This window comes from Sinohyriopsis cumingii, chromosome 1, assembly GCF_028554795.1.
Source record: "Sinohyriopsis cumingii isolate HCF-2022 chromosome 1, ASM2855479v2, whole genome shotgun sequence".
NCBI classification, from domain to species: Eukaryota; Metazoa; Mollusca; class Bivalvia; order Unionida; family Unionidae; genus Sinohyriopsis; species Sinohyriopsis cumingii.
In genome coordinates this window covers 182,521,688-182,542,922 of record NC_142961.1, presented here as the reverse complement: position 1 = coordinate 182,542,922, position 21,235 = coordinate 182,521,688, and the positions used below count along the sequence as shown (strand labels likewise).

The 21,235-nt window shown below is 33.2% G+C and overlaps 1 protein-coding gene across 1 annotated transcript in view; it reads left to right on the top strand.

Moving 5' to 3' along the window:
• LOC149808504 (annexin A6-like) overlaps nt 1–21,235 on the top strand; it is a 227,558-nt gene that overhangs the window by 131,208 nt on the left and 75,115 nt on the right. Inside the window, exons 16-19 of the mRNA XM_089978253.1 lie at nt 1,725–1,831; nt 8,561–8,701; nt 12,433–12,867; nt 19,499–19,669. Coding sequence (XP_089834379.1) covers nt 1,725–1,831; nt 8,561–8,701; nt 12,433–12,867; nt 19,499–19,669 — 854 coding nt within the window. The remainder of the gene's footprint in view (nt 1–1,724; nt 1,832–8,560; nt 8,702–12,432; nt 12,868–19,498; nt 19,670–21,235) is intronic.

Genomic DNA, 21,235 nt, shown 5'->3' with positions numbered 1-21,235 from the left:
CCATTGACCAATAGGACGCTACTGGCAAGCTTTCTCACATACGCATGTTGGTCATGTCTAGACTCAAACTTATATGGACAAAGGTGAGATGTGTGAAGGCTGTTTGACATGCTATATTTCTTTTTTCTTATATGACTCTTGCAACAGGCATAACAATACAAAATAGTCACTGAAAGTACATTTTTCTGACAAGATAATTATATATTGTAAAATTTGGCAGAAATGACGCAACATCACTTCCATAGGTATTAATTTTATATTTATCTCGGACAAATCAAATAATGTCTATATTTACAAATACATTGAATAAAGAAATCACAGCAGCCGACAGACAGTACAATTAAAGCAAAACAAGTTTTAACGGTCATGCAGATCAGAAGCAACATGCATAAGAAGAAAGAAATATTTAGAAAAACACAGCGATCACTGAAATAAGCAAGCATACAGTCATAATGAATGGCAACTGAGTAAGGATACAAGTTTATGATTTGTGTATTATAATAGAAATCACTAATATAAAATATATATTCATGGACATTAAATTAGTAGATAGTAAGTGGTGGAAGCACGGCATCTACAAATACAGTGTGATGATGATGTAGCATGATGTTATAACGCAAATTGAGTATAACCCAGTTGTGGCCTGGCTTCCAAAAAATTTCATATTCATTTATTTTTCTTATATATAAAAATAGAGTTTGCTGATAAACGAATTACTTTGTCTCAGCTAATTCCAGTACCTGTAAGGTGCTGACATCACAATCCCATCCATATGTAGGGTCACCCTAATTTCTTTTTAAAATCTCACACTATAGACATGTTCTAAGATATTGCCATTGCTTTTTATGCAAGTTGTTGCAAAAATGTTGGTCAGTTTTTCTTGTTGATCCAGTGCACTGTACTGGGACTGTGCAAGTGCCAACTGTTGTTTTTTTTAGTACAGATGATATAGTACGTAGTTATATGCTATCAGTGAAGTGACATTTAAATAATTGAGAATGAGTACTGCATGTCGGGTTGATCTGTATTAAAAGCCGTTATCAATTATTAACTTTAATTGACTTCATCGTCTAATATCCATACATAGCAGAGTCCATTAGAATATATGTGTAGGATAATGTAGATTTTAATTCTCATTTATCAACAAAAGCTACAGGTACCCACTCCACTTTGCCCCAGCTCTTAACAAAAATGTGAGTGTCCCTAGCTATCCTGTACCTTTGCCTAAACAGCGGTTATGTATACAGACCCCATTGCTTGTGAATTATCGAGGAACAGGTGTAAAGGCACAATGCACATTTGTCACCTCTGATTACCATCCATGTCTGGAAGTGAATCAATGTTGAATGTATGTTTGTTTCCAAAAAAGAACCAATATGGTGAGCTGACTTTTGTTTTAATATTCATCTTTTCTATAGCAGAACCTGTCTTGAAAGATCACTGCCATAAAGACCACATGTCTTGAGAAAACAGATTTTTAATACAGAGATTTATTGATTATATAGTAGTATGACCTGTTATGAGAGACATCCTGTCTTGAGAGACCATACATTTTTGGCAGTAGGAGATGTCTTTGAAGACAGGTTCTTTTGTATTCCATATTGTCATCATAAAGAGAGACAATTCACTAACTGTACTTAAAATATCTTTCTATATTTTATACCTGGTTTTCAGTAGTTTTCACATAAAGATGTATAAACTATATTGTTTTATTCTATTTCCAGTCAGTTACATTCAGGGTCCAGCCAAGTACTATGCAGAAGTTTTGTTCAAGCACAGAGTCTCCTCCAATGATTCTGTATTTGTATCAACTCTGGTCACACGGTCCGAGGTAAGGTTCTGCCTAGTTATTTCTTTCAAAACATTATGCTGGTAAAATAATTTTCATCATTTTTATCAGTATTTTTGTATTATGTATATTTGATTTTATTTATATTTGATTTAATTTAATTGTTTGCAAGTTTTAAAATCTTTTTATTTTTTAATTTCATTACATGTTACAATAATGTAGTTTTGTTTGCTAGGAATTTGATATTTTCCATAAATTAGTTTGACCTTAGAGTTAATCATAAACACCGAACTTTGTATCTTGTGCTGGCTTAGTTCCCGACCTTAATTCAGAAATCACTGAGACAAGTAAACAACCTTTTATTTTTATCTTATTCTTAGAGTAAAATGATTTGTTTTTGTCAAGGTCATACTGGGACTATGTGCTTTTAGACTTAAATACTTCTTGAAAATTCTGGAGAGTTGACCCTCATCCAGGAATCTGTTTTTTGCGTTTCAGGTTACTGTATAACCTTTGTTTATTGAGATATTTCTCAGTTGGGGCATTTTTTTACACTGGAAAGTATGTGTTTGTGACCAGTTTGGGAATTACATTTTAATTTTTGTTCAGATTATTGGGATTCTAAAAGATTAGTGCTTTTTCCTGGAAATATTTGAGTGTTCATACAGAATTCTTGGACTAAGACATTTCTTTAAATTTTATTCTGAAATTCAAGCACCAGAATATTATTGACTGTGGAATAAAAAAGAACTGTGGACAATATAACCACCATACTGATTACAGTATACGTCGTCGCCTTCCATTTTGGATTCTTTGTTGGGACTTGAACTTGTATTCATTAGAACATTTCATTATAAGGACTAATAAAATTTAATGCGTGGATTTTTCTTGGATTGTTTTTGGATTTGATTCTTAAGTTCTTATTTTTTCATTTTTACAGCGCTTTTCCAAGGAAATGAATTATTTGTTAAATTTTTCAAAGCTTGTTTTTTTTCACTCTTCTTTTGTTACTGTTTATTTGAGCCTAAACACAGTTACATAAGGTTTGGCATAGATAATTATTAGATACGCAAGGAATTTGTTTCATTTTCTTGAAAATTATATCCACCCAGAAACATGTAGGGATGTATAGAGTTAACCATGTTATGTACATCTGCACATTTTCTAATGCTCTTAAATAACATTTACTCTCATATTATGAGACCAAAATAGTCCTAGTAATAGAGGTATTCTTGCGTCCTGTCATTAAATTCCTAATAAATATAGTCCTAGTAATAGAGGTATTCTTGCGTCCTGTCATTAAATTCCTAATAAATATAGTCCTAGTAATAGAGATATTCTTGCCTTCTGTCATTAAATTTCTAAGAAATATAGTCCTAGTAATAGAGATATTCTTGCCTTCTGTCATTAAATTTCTAATAAATATAGTCCTAGTAATAGAGATATTCTTGATTTCTGTCATTAAATTCCTAATAAATATAGCCCTAATAATATAGATATTCTTGCCTTCTGTCATTAAATTTCTAATAAATATAGTCCTAGTAATAAAGATATTCTTGCCTTTTGTCATTAAATTCCTAATAAATAAAGTCCTAGTAATAGAGATATTTTTGCCTTCTGTCATTAAATTCCTAATAAATATAGCCCTAATAATATAGATATTCTGGCCTTCTGTCATTAAATTCCTAACAAATATAGTCCTAGTAATAGAGATATTTTTGCCTTCTGTCATTAAATTCCTAATAAATATAGCCCTAATAATATAGATATTCTTGCCTTCTGTCATCAAATTCCTAATAAATATAGTCCTAGTAATAGAGATATTTTTGCCTTCTGTCATTAAATTCCTAATAAATATAGCCCTAATAATATAGATATTCTTGCCTTCTGTCATCAAATTCCTAACAAATATAGTCCTAGTAATAGAGATATTTTTACCTTCTGTCATTAAATTCCTAATAAATATAGTCCTAGTAATAGAGATATTCTTACCTTCTGTCATCAAATTCCTAATAAATATAGCTGAAGCACAAGATGTGTATTTTTTTAAATATCTATATTTATCATCCATCAAAAGAAAATATGTCTAATTTTTGTCTATTATGTGATTTGAACTCTGTCTGAAAGTTGCCTTAATTTTGTCATCATGTCGTCTCTTATGGCACAGTGTCTGAATTATTACTGAATTTTGTTTGCACAAATTTAGAATCCTCAGTCCTTGGCAATATTCAAATAATCAGAAATTTGGCGACAACAAAATTCAGTATTTTAAGACAAGTTTAGCCAAAAGTGTAGAGATGTTAAGAATGAGTCAGACAAAAATCAAATGATTTGAGATAGGATTCAAATTATAAAATGCAAAATTGAAACATTTTATGACAAGATCCATTCCAGTTATCTAGTTAAGATTCTGGCACAGTTCACACATTTTAAGTTAGGACTGTGGCAATATTTGGCATTTTCTTGCAAGATTCTGACAAATTCATGTATTGTAAGACAAAATTCAGAAATTTTAAGATATAATTCAGACATTTAAGATAAGATTATGACATAATTGAGACATTTTAAGACACGACAAAGACAGTTTTGCCATTTTAAGACGTGATTAAGACATGACACAATTCATGGATAGTATAACATGTGTTTGCAAAATTTATTGAACAGTTTGTATTACATGTTCTTGTTGAATATTTCTGACAGTGTGTAAGATATGTGTTTGTTGAATATATCTGACAGTTTGTTATGCATGTCTTTGTTGAATATTCTGACAGTTTGTAGGACATGTCTTTGTTAAATATTTCTGACAGTCTGTAGTACATGTCTTTGTTAAATATTTCTGACAGTTTGTAGGACATGTCTTTGTTAAATACTTTTGACAGTTTGTAGGACATATCTTTATTGAATATTTCTGACAGTTTGTAGGACATATCTTTGTTAAATATTTCTGACAGTTTGTAGGACATGTCTTTATTGAATATTTCTGACAGTTTGTAGGACATGTCTTTATTGAATATTTCTGACAGTTTGTAGGACATATCTTTGTTAAATATTTCTGACAGTTTGTAGGACATGTCTTCATTGAATATACCTGACAGTTTGTGTGTGTGTGCATGTGATTTTGATTTTTAACATAGTGTAACAATTTTTCAGTCATATTACTATGATATCTGCATTGTGACAGTTTATAGTGATGTCTAGCACTGGGGCATCCTGCCACAGACATGTAGCATGATGTCCCACCCAGTCACATTATCCTGACACCAGACCGATCAGTCCTAACACTAACAACTTGATGCTGAGCGCAAAGCAAGGCAGCTGTTAGTACCATTTTTGTAAGTCTTTGTTATGACTCGGCCGGGGATCAAACCCATGGTCTGACAGTTTGTAGGACATGTATTTGTTGAATATATCTGACCGTTTTTAGGACATTTCTTCATTGAATATTTCTGACAGCTTGAAGGACTTGTCTTTGTTCAGTATTTCTGACAGTTTGTAGGACATGTCTTTGTTAAATGTATCTGACAGTTTTTAGAACATATCTGGCTGTTTCAGTAAATATCATTAGGATTGTAATGAGATTGTTTTATACTTTTTATAATGTTTTATACTGTTCCAAATATTTAAATGATGAATAGTTTATTTCATTATCAGTAAATTAACTTAATGTGTAATGTGTGCTATAATCAATTCTCATCAACTTCTGCAGTTTCCTAGTAATGCATATTTATTATGTGAAAATAGTTGACACTTCATTAAAAGAAATAGCATATAAAATTCTAGTGGACAATCCTGTGGAGCAAAGAAATGGAACTATTTGAATGGGAAACTGGTTGAAATGGAAATATTTGAATGGGAAACTGGTTGATCAGCATCAGTGATAGCCAGATGCATGCAAACATTTACATCCATTAAACTGAACATGTGTAAACATTGCAGACTTAGTCAACATTATCTTTTCATCCGAAGACTTCTTATGATGTGTAGTTGGTCCTGAATTAAAATGATACCAGTCAGATCTCTAATATGGCCAACACAATGGCCATCTTGAAAATCTTGTTGTAGCTACTTCCATTGAATGATCAGTCATTATATCAACATGGCTTTTGACCAAAAGACTTTTTATGATGTGTAGTTGGTCCTGAATTAAAATGATACCAATCTGACCTCCAATATGGCCAAAACAATGGCCATCTTGAAAATCTTGTTATTGCTATTTCACCTCAATGGTTGGTCACATTGGCATTGTGCTTTCACCAAAAGACTTCTTATGATGTGTAGTTGGGCCTGAATTAAAATGATACCAGTCTGATCTCCCTAAAGTTTGTAAATCATGTAACAGCTACATCTCCACAATAGATGGCATTAGTGAGATTTTTTTAATATTAAAGTACAGCTTTCTTGCAATATATTGTTGTTCCTGTGTTAAAATGATGCTGAGATAACTTTCAAAATATCCACCTTGACAGCCATTCTGGAAAGTCATTATTCAGCTTCCTCTGTTGTGGGAAAAGTCTTGCTATCAATACTTTTAATGAATGTTGGCACTGACATGGGGATTTTCAACATTGCACATTTTAATGAATGGTGGCATTGACATGGGATTTTCAACATTGCACATTTTAATGAATGGTGGCATTGACATGGGATTTTCAACATAGCACTTTTTAATGAATGGTGGCATTGACATGGGATTTTCAACATAGCACTTTTTAATGAATGGTGGCATTAACATGGGATTTTCAACATAGCACTTTTTAATGAATGGTGGCATTGACATGGGATTTTCAGCATAGCACTTTTTAATGAATGGTGGCATTGACATGGGATTTTCAACATAGCACTTTTTAATGAATGGTGGCATTGACATAGGATTTTCAGCATAGCACTTTTTAATTAATGGTGGCATTGACATGGGATTTTCAACATAGCACTTTTTAATGAATGGTGGCATTGACATGGGATTTTCAACATAGCACTTTTTAATGAATGGTGGCATTGACATGGGATTTTCAACATAGCACTTTTTAATGAATGGTGGCATTGACATGGGATTTTCAACATAGCACTTTTTAATGAATGGTGGCATTGACATGGGATTTTCAACATAGCACTTTTTAATGAATGGTGGCATTGACATGGAATTTTCAGCACAGCACTTTTTAATGAATGGTGGCATTGACATGGGATTTTCAACATAGCACTTTTTAATGAATGGTGGCATTGACATGGGATTTTCAACATAGCACTATTTAATGAATGGTGGCATTGACATGGGATTTTCAACATAGCACTATTTAATGAATGGTGGCATTAATATATGATTTTCAGAATAGCACTTTGTGCAATATTTAATTAGTTCTGAATGAAAATGGTGCAGATCTGACCACCAGCACATCCACACTTTAATGAAGGACTATTAAAAACCAGGTCTATTTGACCTTTTAGTTAATTCAGAGGTCATTGCTTGTATTTTTGTATTTGATTGATCTTATGAAAGCAATGACTTGTACATATATGTGTGAATTATGTCGAGACTTTGTATTTAATTAAATTCCAGTGAACAAGTTTATATTCAGCAATCTAGACATTGATTTTAAGATCATTTTGGTTTTGATTTAGGTGTTTAGCTGTTTTGGCCTATACGCATGATAGTGCGAACAAGTTAAAATATATTGTACCAATGAACCCAAGTTGAGGATGTATCACTAGAATACTTAAAATGTTACCACATAAGTAACTTTAGTTTTATTCTAAACAGTATTACTTATAGATCTAACCAAACTTATTGTATAGTTATATCTTGGTATTAACTAAAACCTGTTCAGTGATCTTGTATCCATACCAGGTTCAAGGTCAATGGCTATAACTCATTGACCCCTGGAGATTTTTGTCATATTCATATGAAATGTGAGTAGGAAACACATTTTGGGGGCTACTTCTGAATAAATCCAAATAAATCTGCTTCCTTGAGTTTGTCATTTATCCTGATGCCTAGTTGTGTTAGCTATTTTTTTCTCATGCATGTGCAAAAGTATAAATGTTGGGGTTCTTTTTTTTTGTTTTTGCCTATTGGACCCATCATTTTTGTGTCATGGCCACTATTTACTCCAAATCCCCAACTTATCCTATTTTTTGCAAAGGTTCACCTGTTAGTCTGCAGTTCAGACTGGTCCGCTTTAGATCTGAGGCCAAAATGTCTAAACTCTAGACATAAAATTAAATTCCGTCAGTTGTTGAATTTTTGGTGTACAAAATTGGGTCTAAAAAATGTTTTTCCCTCTATATTTTGTAATGTGAGTAGAAAGTCAAGATTATTTTGTATCATTGTAGAGCTACATCTGTCTACTTTTCTGTATTACCACCCACTTTGGTGTAATTTAAATGACCTTAATGCTACAGAGTTTGGAAGTAGGTTACATCCTCCTGATACATAAACGTGGCACCAGGGTTTGATGAGATAGCAAAATGTATGCTGCACTTTCAGGTATTTTGTGATCCTGTTAACTCAAACATAAGAAAATAGTTTTGTAACAAAAGTTCAAATGTTAGTGTTTCTCAAGGATACTAAAGATAGGTTCAGTACTAAGCAGTTAAAAAAGAAAAACAAACTTACCTTGAGTCACTGGAAATTCTTTTCAGTCATTTGAGCATTAGTACCTTGTAGAGACCCTTTTTTATATGTTTATGACAATTCTTGGCTCACCAAAATTAGAAAAATTCTGAGTCATCTAGAATGTTAGACTGATGACATTTGCATATATTCCATTTTAGATTGATATGCCAATGGTAAGAAAACTGTACAAGAAGAAATATGATTCTGACCTGGTGGAGGACATCGGTACCAAACCTCATCCAACTAGGGCTGTACTTGTTGCATTAGCATCAAAGATACCACCAATCACCAAGACAAAGGTAAATATGAATTGTTTTAATTTTTTTGGGATGAAATTTGTACCATGTTATTTAATTATGGTACTCATTGTAAAATTTACCATCTAAATTATTTTGATGCAAGGACATAAAATTTAGATAATGCTGAAACTCAACAAATTATGATTAAGATGTAACTTTTTTGTTCTAATTGGCTACCATAGTTTTTTAAACAAATATGCTCAGGATAAACACAAAAGTTGTTTTCTTGCAAGTATGGATATTACTCTAATCTCACCCACTTAATGGCAAATTTAGGCATGGGACTCAATTTCATGACAGTAGTGAGTGCTTATACATCTTTATTTAGTGATACCATTGTACAATTTTGGAACACTTCAGAGACGTTGTACAGCTGGATATACAAATCATTCATTTTCACACCCTATGCTAAATGGTTGTTTTCAACTGTGTCATCCATTAGTGATCATGTGAATTCCTAATTGGCTATGTAATACATATATTTAATACATGTACCTTTCTGCACAACAGGATTATCATGTGGTTTCTAACCTAGTCCATGCATTTTTCACGTTATTGCATTCTCAGTCATTACTATCTTTATACATCTTTACCTTTCCTTAAATTGGGGGCCATCATTACAGTCACACTGTCACCAGGCTCCCTTCACTTTCTTTGGGCCATTGCCAAGTTTCATGCATTCACAACTTTGCTTTTGACCCCCCCATTTTGTGTCAGTACTAAATGTACCCAACTATTATGCCTAAATATTTCATATCCAGTTCCTAAGGTGCATGTATGGAGTATCGGCTGATGTTTGTTATCACAGCGATTCTCAGGATCAGACTTATTGAGTTTCAGTTATCAGTGTTCCTATACTCCTCGTATCAGGCCCTTGTGGCTCCACATACAGGTGTTGGACACTCTTCACAACCCTATAAATACCCTCAGGTCCCCCAGGTCCCTCTTCCTGAGGTATTCCTATAGAGAAAAATTCAGAGCTTGGCTGGTGCAGTGTGCTGTGATGGGATTTGCCCCCATTCTGCCAAAGATTATTTTATATGTACAATAACTTTTCTATTGAACATAAATATTGTGCGTTATTTAAACTAACATAAAATTTACAGATTTCAGAGGATCTTATAGTTGCCAATTAATTTTCAGTATTTACTGCTAAAGTATTTAAAATAGGTTATGCAGAAATTACAATATGAGAAATAAATGGGTCCTTTGCTTTTATTCTTAAATTAATTGAAGGAAATTTAAGATGGGATTTTGTGTATTTGTTTATTTTGTAGATAATTTTTGGAATGTAACCGTATTATTGAGATCTTTGATCAGTTTATTAGGAGCAAGATCCACACATACGAGTTTTATTATGAGCATGATCCACACATATAAGTTTTATTATGAACAAGATCCACACATACGAGTTTTATTATGAGCAAGATCCACACATATAAGTTTTATTATGAACAAGATCCATGCATACGAGTTTTATTATGAGCAACATCCACACATGAGTTTTATTAGGAGCAAGATCCACACATATGAATTTTATTATGAGCAACATCCACACATATGAGTTTTATTAGGAGCAAGATCCAAACATACAAGATTTATTAGGAGCAAGATCCACACATATGAGTTGATCTTGCATCTCATTGATTGGTAAAGACTCTAGTGATCGGATTTGCTGTGTAAACTTGTATCATAAAGATCTTAGATGACTTTGAGTGACATCCATCTATATTAATGAAGTGATCTTGTGTCTGATTTGCTGAGCTTGTGAACACTCTAGAGGCTATAATTCTGACCATATTAGATCTGATTTGATATGTAAACTTGTGTCATCAAGTTCTCAGATGAGTTTGTTTATAATCAGGATCATACAGATGAAGATTTGGGTTGATGTGATTGTGGGAATTGAGCCTGGAACCTTCTGGTCATGAGTCAAGTGTTTTAACCCTTTACCTCATAGAGTGTATGGCTTTTTAGCCCTTTGATATGCATGTAGCAAAGTTACCCAGTGCAGTGCACTATAAATAGAACACCTGTTACCTATTCAACTCCATACACATAGGCCTGCCTGTTAACTGTTAAGCAGTGTAGTGTATATTACGTTTAACTGCAATTTTAACCGTTTTACATTTTTGGTACACATATATTATGTATGGAAAGATTTAAGAGTGAAATCCAATCATTATAGCTGTTAATTATTTTTCATGGAAGAATTTTTTATGCGCTTTAAAATCTTCACCATCAGATTCAAGTCAGTTAAGCCACGTGACCATCTGTAACTGCCATTTCTCATACTTGAAATTTACAAGTTCTTTGTCTGCGTCTACAACACTAAATGATCTGAATTTGATAATTTATAAAAACTAATTGCTGCCTACATCAAGATCAGAACCTTTAACTAAGTTATTGAAGCTCTTATAGTTGTGATTCTAATCTTGAAAACTCAAGTAAGTAACTGAACGAAATCTGCAACCTCCATTTTGGAGAGCGGGGAATACAACCCATTTTCTTTAAATAGCAGATTTTGACCAGAGCATAAACAGCGACCATGTCATCTGACATAATGGTCATGCACACCAGTGAATGTAGTATCTAATAGGGGTTTTCCCCAGATAATGGCGCTACGAAAAGCTACTCAAAATGGCTGATGTTTACAGCAGGTATCAAAAGGTATCACGGTACCAATCGTTTTTCCATAGACCTCAATGCTAATGGTTTGTGAAATAAATATACTTTCTATCCTACCTCAGCATGCATGTCACACAATGTCATAGAGAACAATGTTAGGTTGTCAATTTGACAAGGACAAAACCAGGTACTCCATTGCATTTAAGAAAGATAACTCTGCTGGAACTAGACAGGGGTAAGAGTTTTCTAGTCACAACAGTCACATTTCCAGCCATGTGTACCACATTTTTAAAAAAATCATAAAAAATACAAAATATGATCTAGATAGGAATTAACATAACCTCACATGTTGCCAAGAGACTTAACTTTTTTTAAGCCTTACAGAAAGTAAAACTCTTACATAATGCACCAGTCACAGCTAGTGTTGTTGTTTATTTCGGAATACAAAGTTCCCTACACCTTAAGCTCTGCCCACCTGAGGTGCCCAAAGGCACTTGCATGAGGTAAAGGGTTAACTACTGAGGCCCCAAGGGTCCCTTGGGTTTGGATCTTAATGTGTGTGAAATTTCATCCACAAGTTGACATAGGTTAACTACCCAAGAGAGTAATATCTGTCCCACCTGTGCCTCATGCTTCTTCACAGACCCTAGGTAAGATTGTTGCCTGCCCTGCAAAAACACTTTTTTGTAAAAAATAAATAAAATGATTTAGTGAACATGGAAACTATGTTATCTGTTAAAATACAGTAGAATCTGTTATAAATGACCACATATGGAACCCTTAAAGGTGTCTCTGAAGTGATGTGATTCAAATATAAAGTTTTCTACAGAATCTGATGTTCAAAATCTAGATAATATGCACAACTGTGCATCTTATGATTTTAGTCTGTTAGCCTACTCCACATCTCTCTCCCTCTTTCACACACACACACAGACACAAAAGTTGGTCTCAAAATGACAGATCATCACAGCTCTCTTCAGCATCTAAAGTTTAAAAATAGAATCAAATTTGTACAGTCTTTTAAGATGTGTGATTTCTTAAAAGACATGATCTTTTAATACAGCTTTGAGTACAATTATAATAAATGAACTTTATTCTTGCAGGAGTCTCTGAGTAAAATTACTTACGGCAGAGGAGGTCCACCTTCGGCCATTAGACAACAGCAAAGCACACCCAAAAAACAGAATCCCAACAGAGTAAGACAACCAGATGAAGCGAGTATAGCTGCTTCCATTGTCAGCAACCCCCTAAATCAGCCATCCAGCCATGTTCCTGCAGAAGCTGCAAAGCAGCAGCACAAGGAGCAGGAGGTGAAAGAGGAGCAGGAGGTGAAAGAGGGGCTTCATGAGGATAGGGATCATAATGGTACTGTCAAGCCAGCAAAGAACTTCAGTGCTGATGATGACTGTGAGAGGCTGCAAAAGGCAATGGATGATGGGAGGGCAGCTGATATGGGAGTCATTATCTCCATTATTCCAAAGCGAAGCAATAAACAGAGACAAGAATTGAAGAGAAAGTATGATGAGAAGTTCAAAAAGGTTTGATTCGTTGGATTCTCTACTTAAATCAACTAGTTTGTCTATACTATCCTTCCTTATACTTATATGTGATTGATGGTATCGTTGGATTCTCTACTTAAATCAACTAGTTTGTCTATACTATCCTTCCTTATACTTATATGTGATTAATGGTATCGTTGGATTCTCTACTTAAATCAACTAGTCTGTGTATGCTTTCCTTCCTTATACTTATATGTGATTGATGGTATCGTTGGATTCTCTACTTAAATCAACTAGTTTGTCTATACTATCCTTCCTTATACTTATATGTGATTAATGGTATCGTTGGATTCTCTACTTAAATCAACTAGTTTGTCTATACTATCCTTCCTTATACTTATATGTGATTGATGGTATTGTTGGATTCTCTACTTAAATCAACTAGTTTGTCTATACTATCCTTCCTTATACTTATATGTGATTAATGGTATCGTTGGATTCTCTACTTAAATCAACTAGTTTGTCTATACTATCCTTCCTTATACTTATATGTGATTAATGGTATCGTTGGATTCTCTACTTAAATCAACTAGTCTGTCTATGCTTTCCTTCCTTATACTTATATGTGATTGATGGTATCGTTGGATTCTCTACTTAAATCAACTAGTCTGTCTATGCTTTCCTTCCTTATACTTATATGTTATTGATGGTATCATTATTATTTTGAGCTAAAGGTGTTACATAATGCTGTTACAACCACGCCTCTTTCACAACATTTGCCATATTTTGTAATGGTGATGAAATAAGACCAAGAAAGGCAATAAACAAAGTTATGATTTTGTTCACATGTATGTTTCTTGGGGACCACTGTCCTACATCAGTTATTAGAAAATATATCCACCAATATGAAAAATCTAATGCAAAATTATCCATTAAGTACAGCTGTCCTGAGAATTTCGTCCCTAACTTTTTCTACAAGGATGTCAATGAGATTCCTTGGCGTCTGATAAATTGGTTTGAGAATGTTACTCTTTGAATAAATTATTTCTGCAAGTCTTGAGTATACATCAGGTGCTAAAATAAAAGAGAGTAAAGCATTCAGAAATACTCTAAAATCAGGATTTAAATCTTGCAGTTGAAATCAGAGATAATCATATTGTAAAATTTCAACTCTCAGCCAAAATAGAGAAAGTAATCTTATTGGAAAAGCAACAAAAGAGTTCTATGACAATATCCAAGATGAATGTATCATTACTAAAAAATGATTTGTGCAGATATTTCTAACACATTGTACTGAATTCAGAAGTATCAAACCCTACCTTTTTCACAGCAAAGAGGTCAGAAATTACACTTAGCAAAGAAAAAAGAAGTCTCAGATGATTTTTGTTTAGAAATGTTGCTAATGAATATATTAAAGTTTGTAACAATCCTAGTGTTACTTTGACAAGTGTGCAATAATCCTTGTATTACTCTGACATGTGTGTAACAATCCTAGTGTTACTTTGATAAGTGTGTAACAATCCCAGAGTTACTTTTACAAGTGTCTAATAATCCTAGTGTTATTTTGACATGTGTAGTTATCTTGGTGTTACTTTGACAAGTGTGTAACAATCCTAGTGTTACTTTGACAAGTGTGTACCAATCAAAATGGTTCTTTTTCTGACAAATGAAAAGCAGCTTTAGTATATAAAAAAATGGCAAAAGACAGTAAATCAAATTATTTCTTTTTTTCCCAAACTGACAAATCTAATTATATATAACTATTTGTATTCCTTTTTATCAACACATAATTAGTTGTTTAAAAATCGGTCAGGTTTAGGAAATTGACCTACCACCACTTGTCTATCATGCTGATTGATTAACCAATCAGCAAGTGTTAATGAAACACACCTCCAGGCATTGGCTTACATGCCATTTTCCTCCAACAAGCTGCTTGTTTCGATAATGAACTGATTATGATAAATATTGATTGATTTTGCAATGGTTTATCAATTTCTTAATTGATAATGATGAAAAGATTTAGAATCCCTTAATTTTCGGGCTTTGCTGTGTAGTTCTTCTTTAGGAAGCACTTACCCTCCCCCCATTGCATTAATTTAAAGTTTGAAAATTTACACTTTAATGTTGATTTGTCCCAAAAATAATGATTTATTGTCTTGATCTTTCAGACACTTGAGTGACTCTTTACTTTCTCATTGAGCCAAAGCAGGGGTTACAAAAATGTAATTAATAGTAGAGAAATACAAAAACAATGGTTTTAGATATTTGTCTTTCTGATATATCAAGTATGCATTGACATGAGTACGTCAACAGACCTCATTGATCAAAATTCCATCTGATGAAGGAAGCAGAACTTTAAAATTATTTTGTACAACATTATACTTCTAAGCAGTAATTATTTAAAATTTTGTTATATACAGTGAAACCCCACTATAACGCGATAATTGGGGTCCCAAAAATTGGATTGTGTTAATAGCAGGGTCACATTAATGTGGGGCTTTACAGTATTTTACTTTTTTCAGAGAACATCTCATTGGCACATATACGTGTATTCATGTCTAATGTATATGATGAATAGGGTATCAACACCGTTTACTATCATGCCGTTCATCCATAATGCATGTAATTCCATTGAAAAATTGCACACAGATTTACAATATTAAATAATTTTGTCCCAGATCATTGTGTCTGAATTCAATATCTAATATATAGCATCAACCAAGTATTTACACCGTTTACTTGCCATCTGATATCGTACCATTGGGGCTTGCAATTAATCCATAATACATATAATTCCATTGCAAAAATTGCATACATATTTAAATATTCAATAATTTTGTCACAGATCATTATGTGTCTGAATTCAATGGGAAAAATTAACAGCAAGATTAGGTTAAGAAAAATGAAGCACATGTATGGTTCATTACGTTCCAAAGTCTATGAACAGTGTCTGTAAAATTTTCATACTGCTAAAATTTTCTCATATGCATTTCCGTGTACATTTATCCATTGTAAATTTCCAATAATTAACGCTTGTACACCTATTCATTTGAATGACTACAGCAAGAATAATTAACAATCAACAGATGCTTTCAGCATGCATGTAAATTTTACTTCAGATTTTAGGAATATTGAAAGAAACGTGTGAAAACTACTATACTAATCATTGCGCAAAGTGCAGAGAATGACTTGCGTTTGTGAACTTGCTTTTCCATAATAGTAAAATATTTTTATACAAAAATAGGAAATTAATAACGAGTTCATAAGCAAACACCATACACATGTAAAACCCAAGAACTAAGTGCAGTAGGCATGCAATGGTCATGAGTCACTTTTATAAAAAATTGTAAGCTGAACGCATGTACAGTTTGATACCCTTTCAATTTCCAGCTAATAAAGCGGACATTATTTACTGGTCAACTGATTGCATTTAATAACACTGCCAAGCCCAGCAAACTTCTTGGCGGCTTTCATTTTTTGATGTTTATTAAATTGTGAGAATCTTTTATCAACCACCGCATTGTCTGCTGCTTGGTTGTATATGCAGTTAAAGAAGAAACACATGCTGGCTATCGTTTGGGCAATGATTGTATACAGAATTAATTGAAGACAATCACAAAGATGACTTACATGATCGTATTATATTCAGATTCATACATGAACTTTCCCCAAATGATAATAAATGTTTTACACACTATTTCTTGTAATTAAAAAAAATATTTTTTCCAGGTACGAGAAAAATACACGTACATGTATTTAAAATTTCAGGAACCATGACACAGTCATATTATATTTGAATTCATATGCGATATCTTCCCCAAAATGATAATAAATTTTTTATATACTATTTCACGTACTTTGAAGAAAAATTTTTTTTTGATGTGTGAATGAATATATGAAATTTCAGGAGCCATGCCACAACCACATTATATCCAAATTTGTGTTATCACAGGGCATGTTAAGGCGGGGGTCGCACTGTATTTATAATTATTACTGTAAAGGCAGCATGAAAATAAGTCAGGTAAAATTAATAAGGATAAGCTTTATATACTAAATACATTAACATTTTTTGAGAAAATTTCCTTTCAGATGAATGTCTTGTCAAGCAGCTTTAAACTAGTTTATTATTATATGAACTTGAAATACAAATGTATATATTGTCTGCTGCAGTATAATTTATGCAACTTAGTAATTTTAAAACTTTTAGAATTAAAAAAAAAGTCACTTTCCATAGACATCACCTAAACTGAAACATTTCTTTGGCAACTACTTCCTGTTTGTCAGAGGCTGACAGTTCATCATGTCATGTGATTTGGTAGGTGGAACAATCTGTCATCTTGTGTAAGGTCAGCTCCATCGTGTCAGATGGCTGTAATGAACTCTATTTAATCTTGGTATTGAAAAATAGATACAGGGAATCCAAATGGTGTATTACTATTAAATTTTAGAAAAGTAAATTAAACTGGTCAGTAGCAGTATTCCACTAAGGAATTTAGGAATGGTCAAAGTTACAGCTATCTTTCTCAACTCATTTTAAAACAGCAGATTTCAAACCATTGTTTTGATGGTGTCTGAAATTATCCATCCATTGCTACTGTTGGAGTTCATTTAGGTCAGTTTTATGATCACTTTTCGATTGACTGTTTATCACTGACCTGCCACTGGTATCTGACCATACTGATATGTTTATGAATGACCTCCCACTGGTATTAGACCATACTGATATGTTTATGAATGACCTCCCACTGGTATATGACCATACTGATATGTTTATGAATGACCTCCCACTGGGACATGATCATACTGATATGTTTATGAATGACCTCCCACTGGGACATGACCATACTGATATGTTTATGAATGACCTTCCACTGGGATATGACCATACTGATGTGTTTATGAATGACCTCCCACTGGTACATGACCATACTGATATGTTTATGAATGACCTCACACTGGGACATGACCATACTGATATGTTTATGAATGACCTCCCACTGGTATATGACCATACTCATATGTTTATGAATGACCTCCCACTGGGACATGACCATACTGATATGTTTATATGCAGATGACTCTCAGTTTTTAAGTTCAGGTATTAGTTAAATTGAGAGTATTGTCACACATAAAGTTTCATTTCTTCTGGTTGACACTATTCAAAACAAAAGGAGAGTGCTAGGGGATTTTTCTATTCTGAATAGATGAAAAGCATGAAAGTAGCGCTCATGAAAGTTTGTAGGAGACAGTTGAAAACATTCTGTCATGGTCTGAACAAATGAACTCTGTATGTAGTAAAAGTTCTTTTAGTTATTTTATTTGAAAAGAATTAAGCATTTTTATGCATAAATCATGAATTGTGTTGTACAATTATTTCATGTTACTTCAGTTTGATTATTGTTGCTTAAGAATTTGGCTAGAATTTTTTAGGTTGATAAAACAATAGTCAACACCAGTGAAACATTCTTTGAAAAACTCAGATGGTTACCTTTTACAGACAGAATATCATGTACAAAGTTCAAAACAACCTGGCACCAGATTATCTGAATACATTTACTCAAGTCTTTGAAGTTCATAGTGAAGTCATATGCCAATGTACTAAACAATCAATTATATATTCCAAAACAGAAGACTGAAATGTTTCACATACAATGGCATTTTAATATGAAATATCTTAGCTAATATTAGATCATGTATTGCCCTTTCTGTTTTTTAAACACAGATGTAAAACACTCATTTTAGCCCTAGGTATAATTATATATTTTTTTATGAACCTGTTGTGTATTATTGCCTGCAGTCATTAATACAATGTATCTTTGTAGTTCATGTTGTTGTTGTTTTTAGGGTTTAACGCCATTTTTCAGCACACGATAGGCTATACATGGCGGCCAGTATTAATGGTGGAGGAAGAACTCGGGAAAACCCAGAAAGAACCACCGACCCGCGAGAAGCTACTGGCAAGCTTTCTCACATACCCACATAGGCTGAATCCGAGACTCAAACCCACACAGACAGAGGTGAGATGGCAGTGATCTGTAACGGAGAGCGCTTTAGACCACTCGGCCACTCGGGGCCCCCTTTGTAGTTCATGTATTACCTTGTACTTAATGTGAATACTGTATAATTTATGCATCTCAGCTGTGTACAAGTAGAGGCTTTGGGTTATTCATCCATCAAAATAAATAGCCTATTATTATTATTATTATTATTGAATCCTATCAGTTTTGGGGTCAGAGGGTAAAAGGTCAAGGTCACTGAAATAAAACTGGTTTCTGTAAAATAATCACATACCTGGACCAAACATTGTAGATGGTTGGCACTTTGAGTCTGTATGAAACAGATTTGGGGTGAAAGATCAAGGTCACCTAGACTTTAAAAAAAGTTTTTGCACAGTAACATTAGTTATACATTTATAGTCCTTGACCAAGCATTGTGGATGATTGACTCTTTTAGAGTCAAAATCACTAGGACTTAAGAAAAAAGTGGTTTCTGCTCATAAATTTGAGTTACCTGCATCGAGGACTATTAAACATATGGTGGGCATAAAATGTGCTGTTTACAGTACATGTGCTCTTGTTCTGACCTTTTTGGAGATGGCAGATGTTCATAAAATCTTTGCAGTATGCAGTAATTTGCTGTAAAATTTATTATTTGTTTCTTCATGTGACAGAATCTGATGATAGAGCTAGAGGAGGAGTTACAAGGAGATTTTGAGGAGATTGTTCTGGCCCTTATGATGATGCCACATGAGTATGATGCCTATTGTATCCATGAGGCAGTTGAAGGTCTGGGAACCTCAGAAGCAACTCTTCTTGGTATACTCGGTACACGCAGTGGCAGGGTAAGCATAAGATCTGATGGTAATGGAATTTCCATTTCAAAAATATTCTGACAGGGTTCTTATATTACTTTTCTATTACGATGCCATCAGTAATTTTCATTCATCTTTAATTATTAGTACACTGACAGGGTTCTTATGTTACTTTTCTATTACCATGCCATCAGTAATTTTCATTCATCTTTAATTATTAGTACACTGACAGGGTTCTTATATTACTTTTCTATTACCATGCCATCAGTAATTTTCATCCATCTTTAATTATTAGTACACTGACAGGGTTCTTATATTACTTTTCTATTACCATGCCATCAGTAATTTTCATCCATCTTTAATTATTAGTACACTGACAGGGTTCTTATGTTACTTTTCTATTACCATGCCATCAGTAATTTTCATTCATCTTTAATTATTAGTGCACTGACAGGGTTCTTATGTTACTTTTCTATTACCATGCCATCAGTAATTTTCATTCATCTTTAATTATTAGTACACTGACAGGGTTCTTATATTACTTTTCTATTACCATGCCATCAGTAATTTTCATTCATCTTTAATTACTAGTACACTGACAGGGTTCTTATATTACTTTTCTATTACCATGCCATCAGTAATTTTCATTCATCTTTAATTACTAGTACACTGACAGGGTTCTTATATTACTTTTCTATTACCATGCCATCAGTAATTTTCATTCATCTTTAATTACTAGTACACTGACAGGGTTCTTATATTACTTTTCTATTACCATGCCATCAGTAATTTTCATTCATCTTTAATTACTAGTACACTGACAGGGTTCTTATATTACTTTTCTATTACCATGCCATCAGTGATTTTCATTCATCTTTAATTATTAGTACACTGACAGGGTTCTTATGTTACTTTTCTATTACCATGCCATCAGTAATTTTCATTCATCTTTAATTATTAGTACACTGACAGGGTTCTTATATTACTTTTCTATTACCATGTCATCAGTAATTTTCATTCATCTTTAATTACTAGTACACTGACAGGGTTCTTATATTACTTTTCTATTACCATGCCATCAGTGATTTTCATTCATCTTTAATTATTAGTACACTGACAGGGTTCTTATGTTACTTTTCTATTACCATGCCATCAGTAATTTTCATTCATCTTTAATTATTAGTACACTGACAGGGTTCTTATATTACTTTTCTATTACCATGCCATCAGTAATTTTCATCCATCTTTAATTATTAGTACACTGACAGGGTTCTTATGTTACTTTTCTATTACCATGCCATCAGTGATTTTCATTCATCTTTAATTATTAGTACACTGACAAGGCTCTTATATTACTTTTCTATTACCATGCCATCAGTGATTTTCATTCATCTTTAATTATTAGTACACTGACAGGGTTCTTATGTTACTTTTCTATTACCATGCCATCAGTGATTTTCATTCATCTTTAATTATTAGTACACTGACAGGGTTCTTATGTTACTTTTCTATTACCATGTCATCAGTAATTTTCATTCATCTTTAATTACTAGTACACTGACAGGGTTCTTATATTACTTTTCTATTACCATGCCA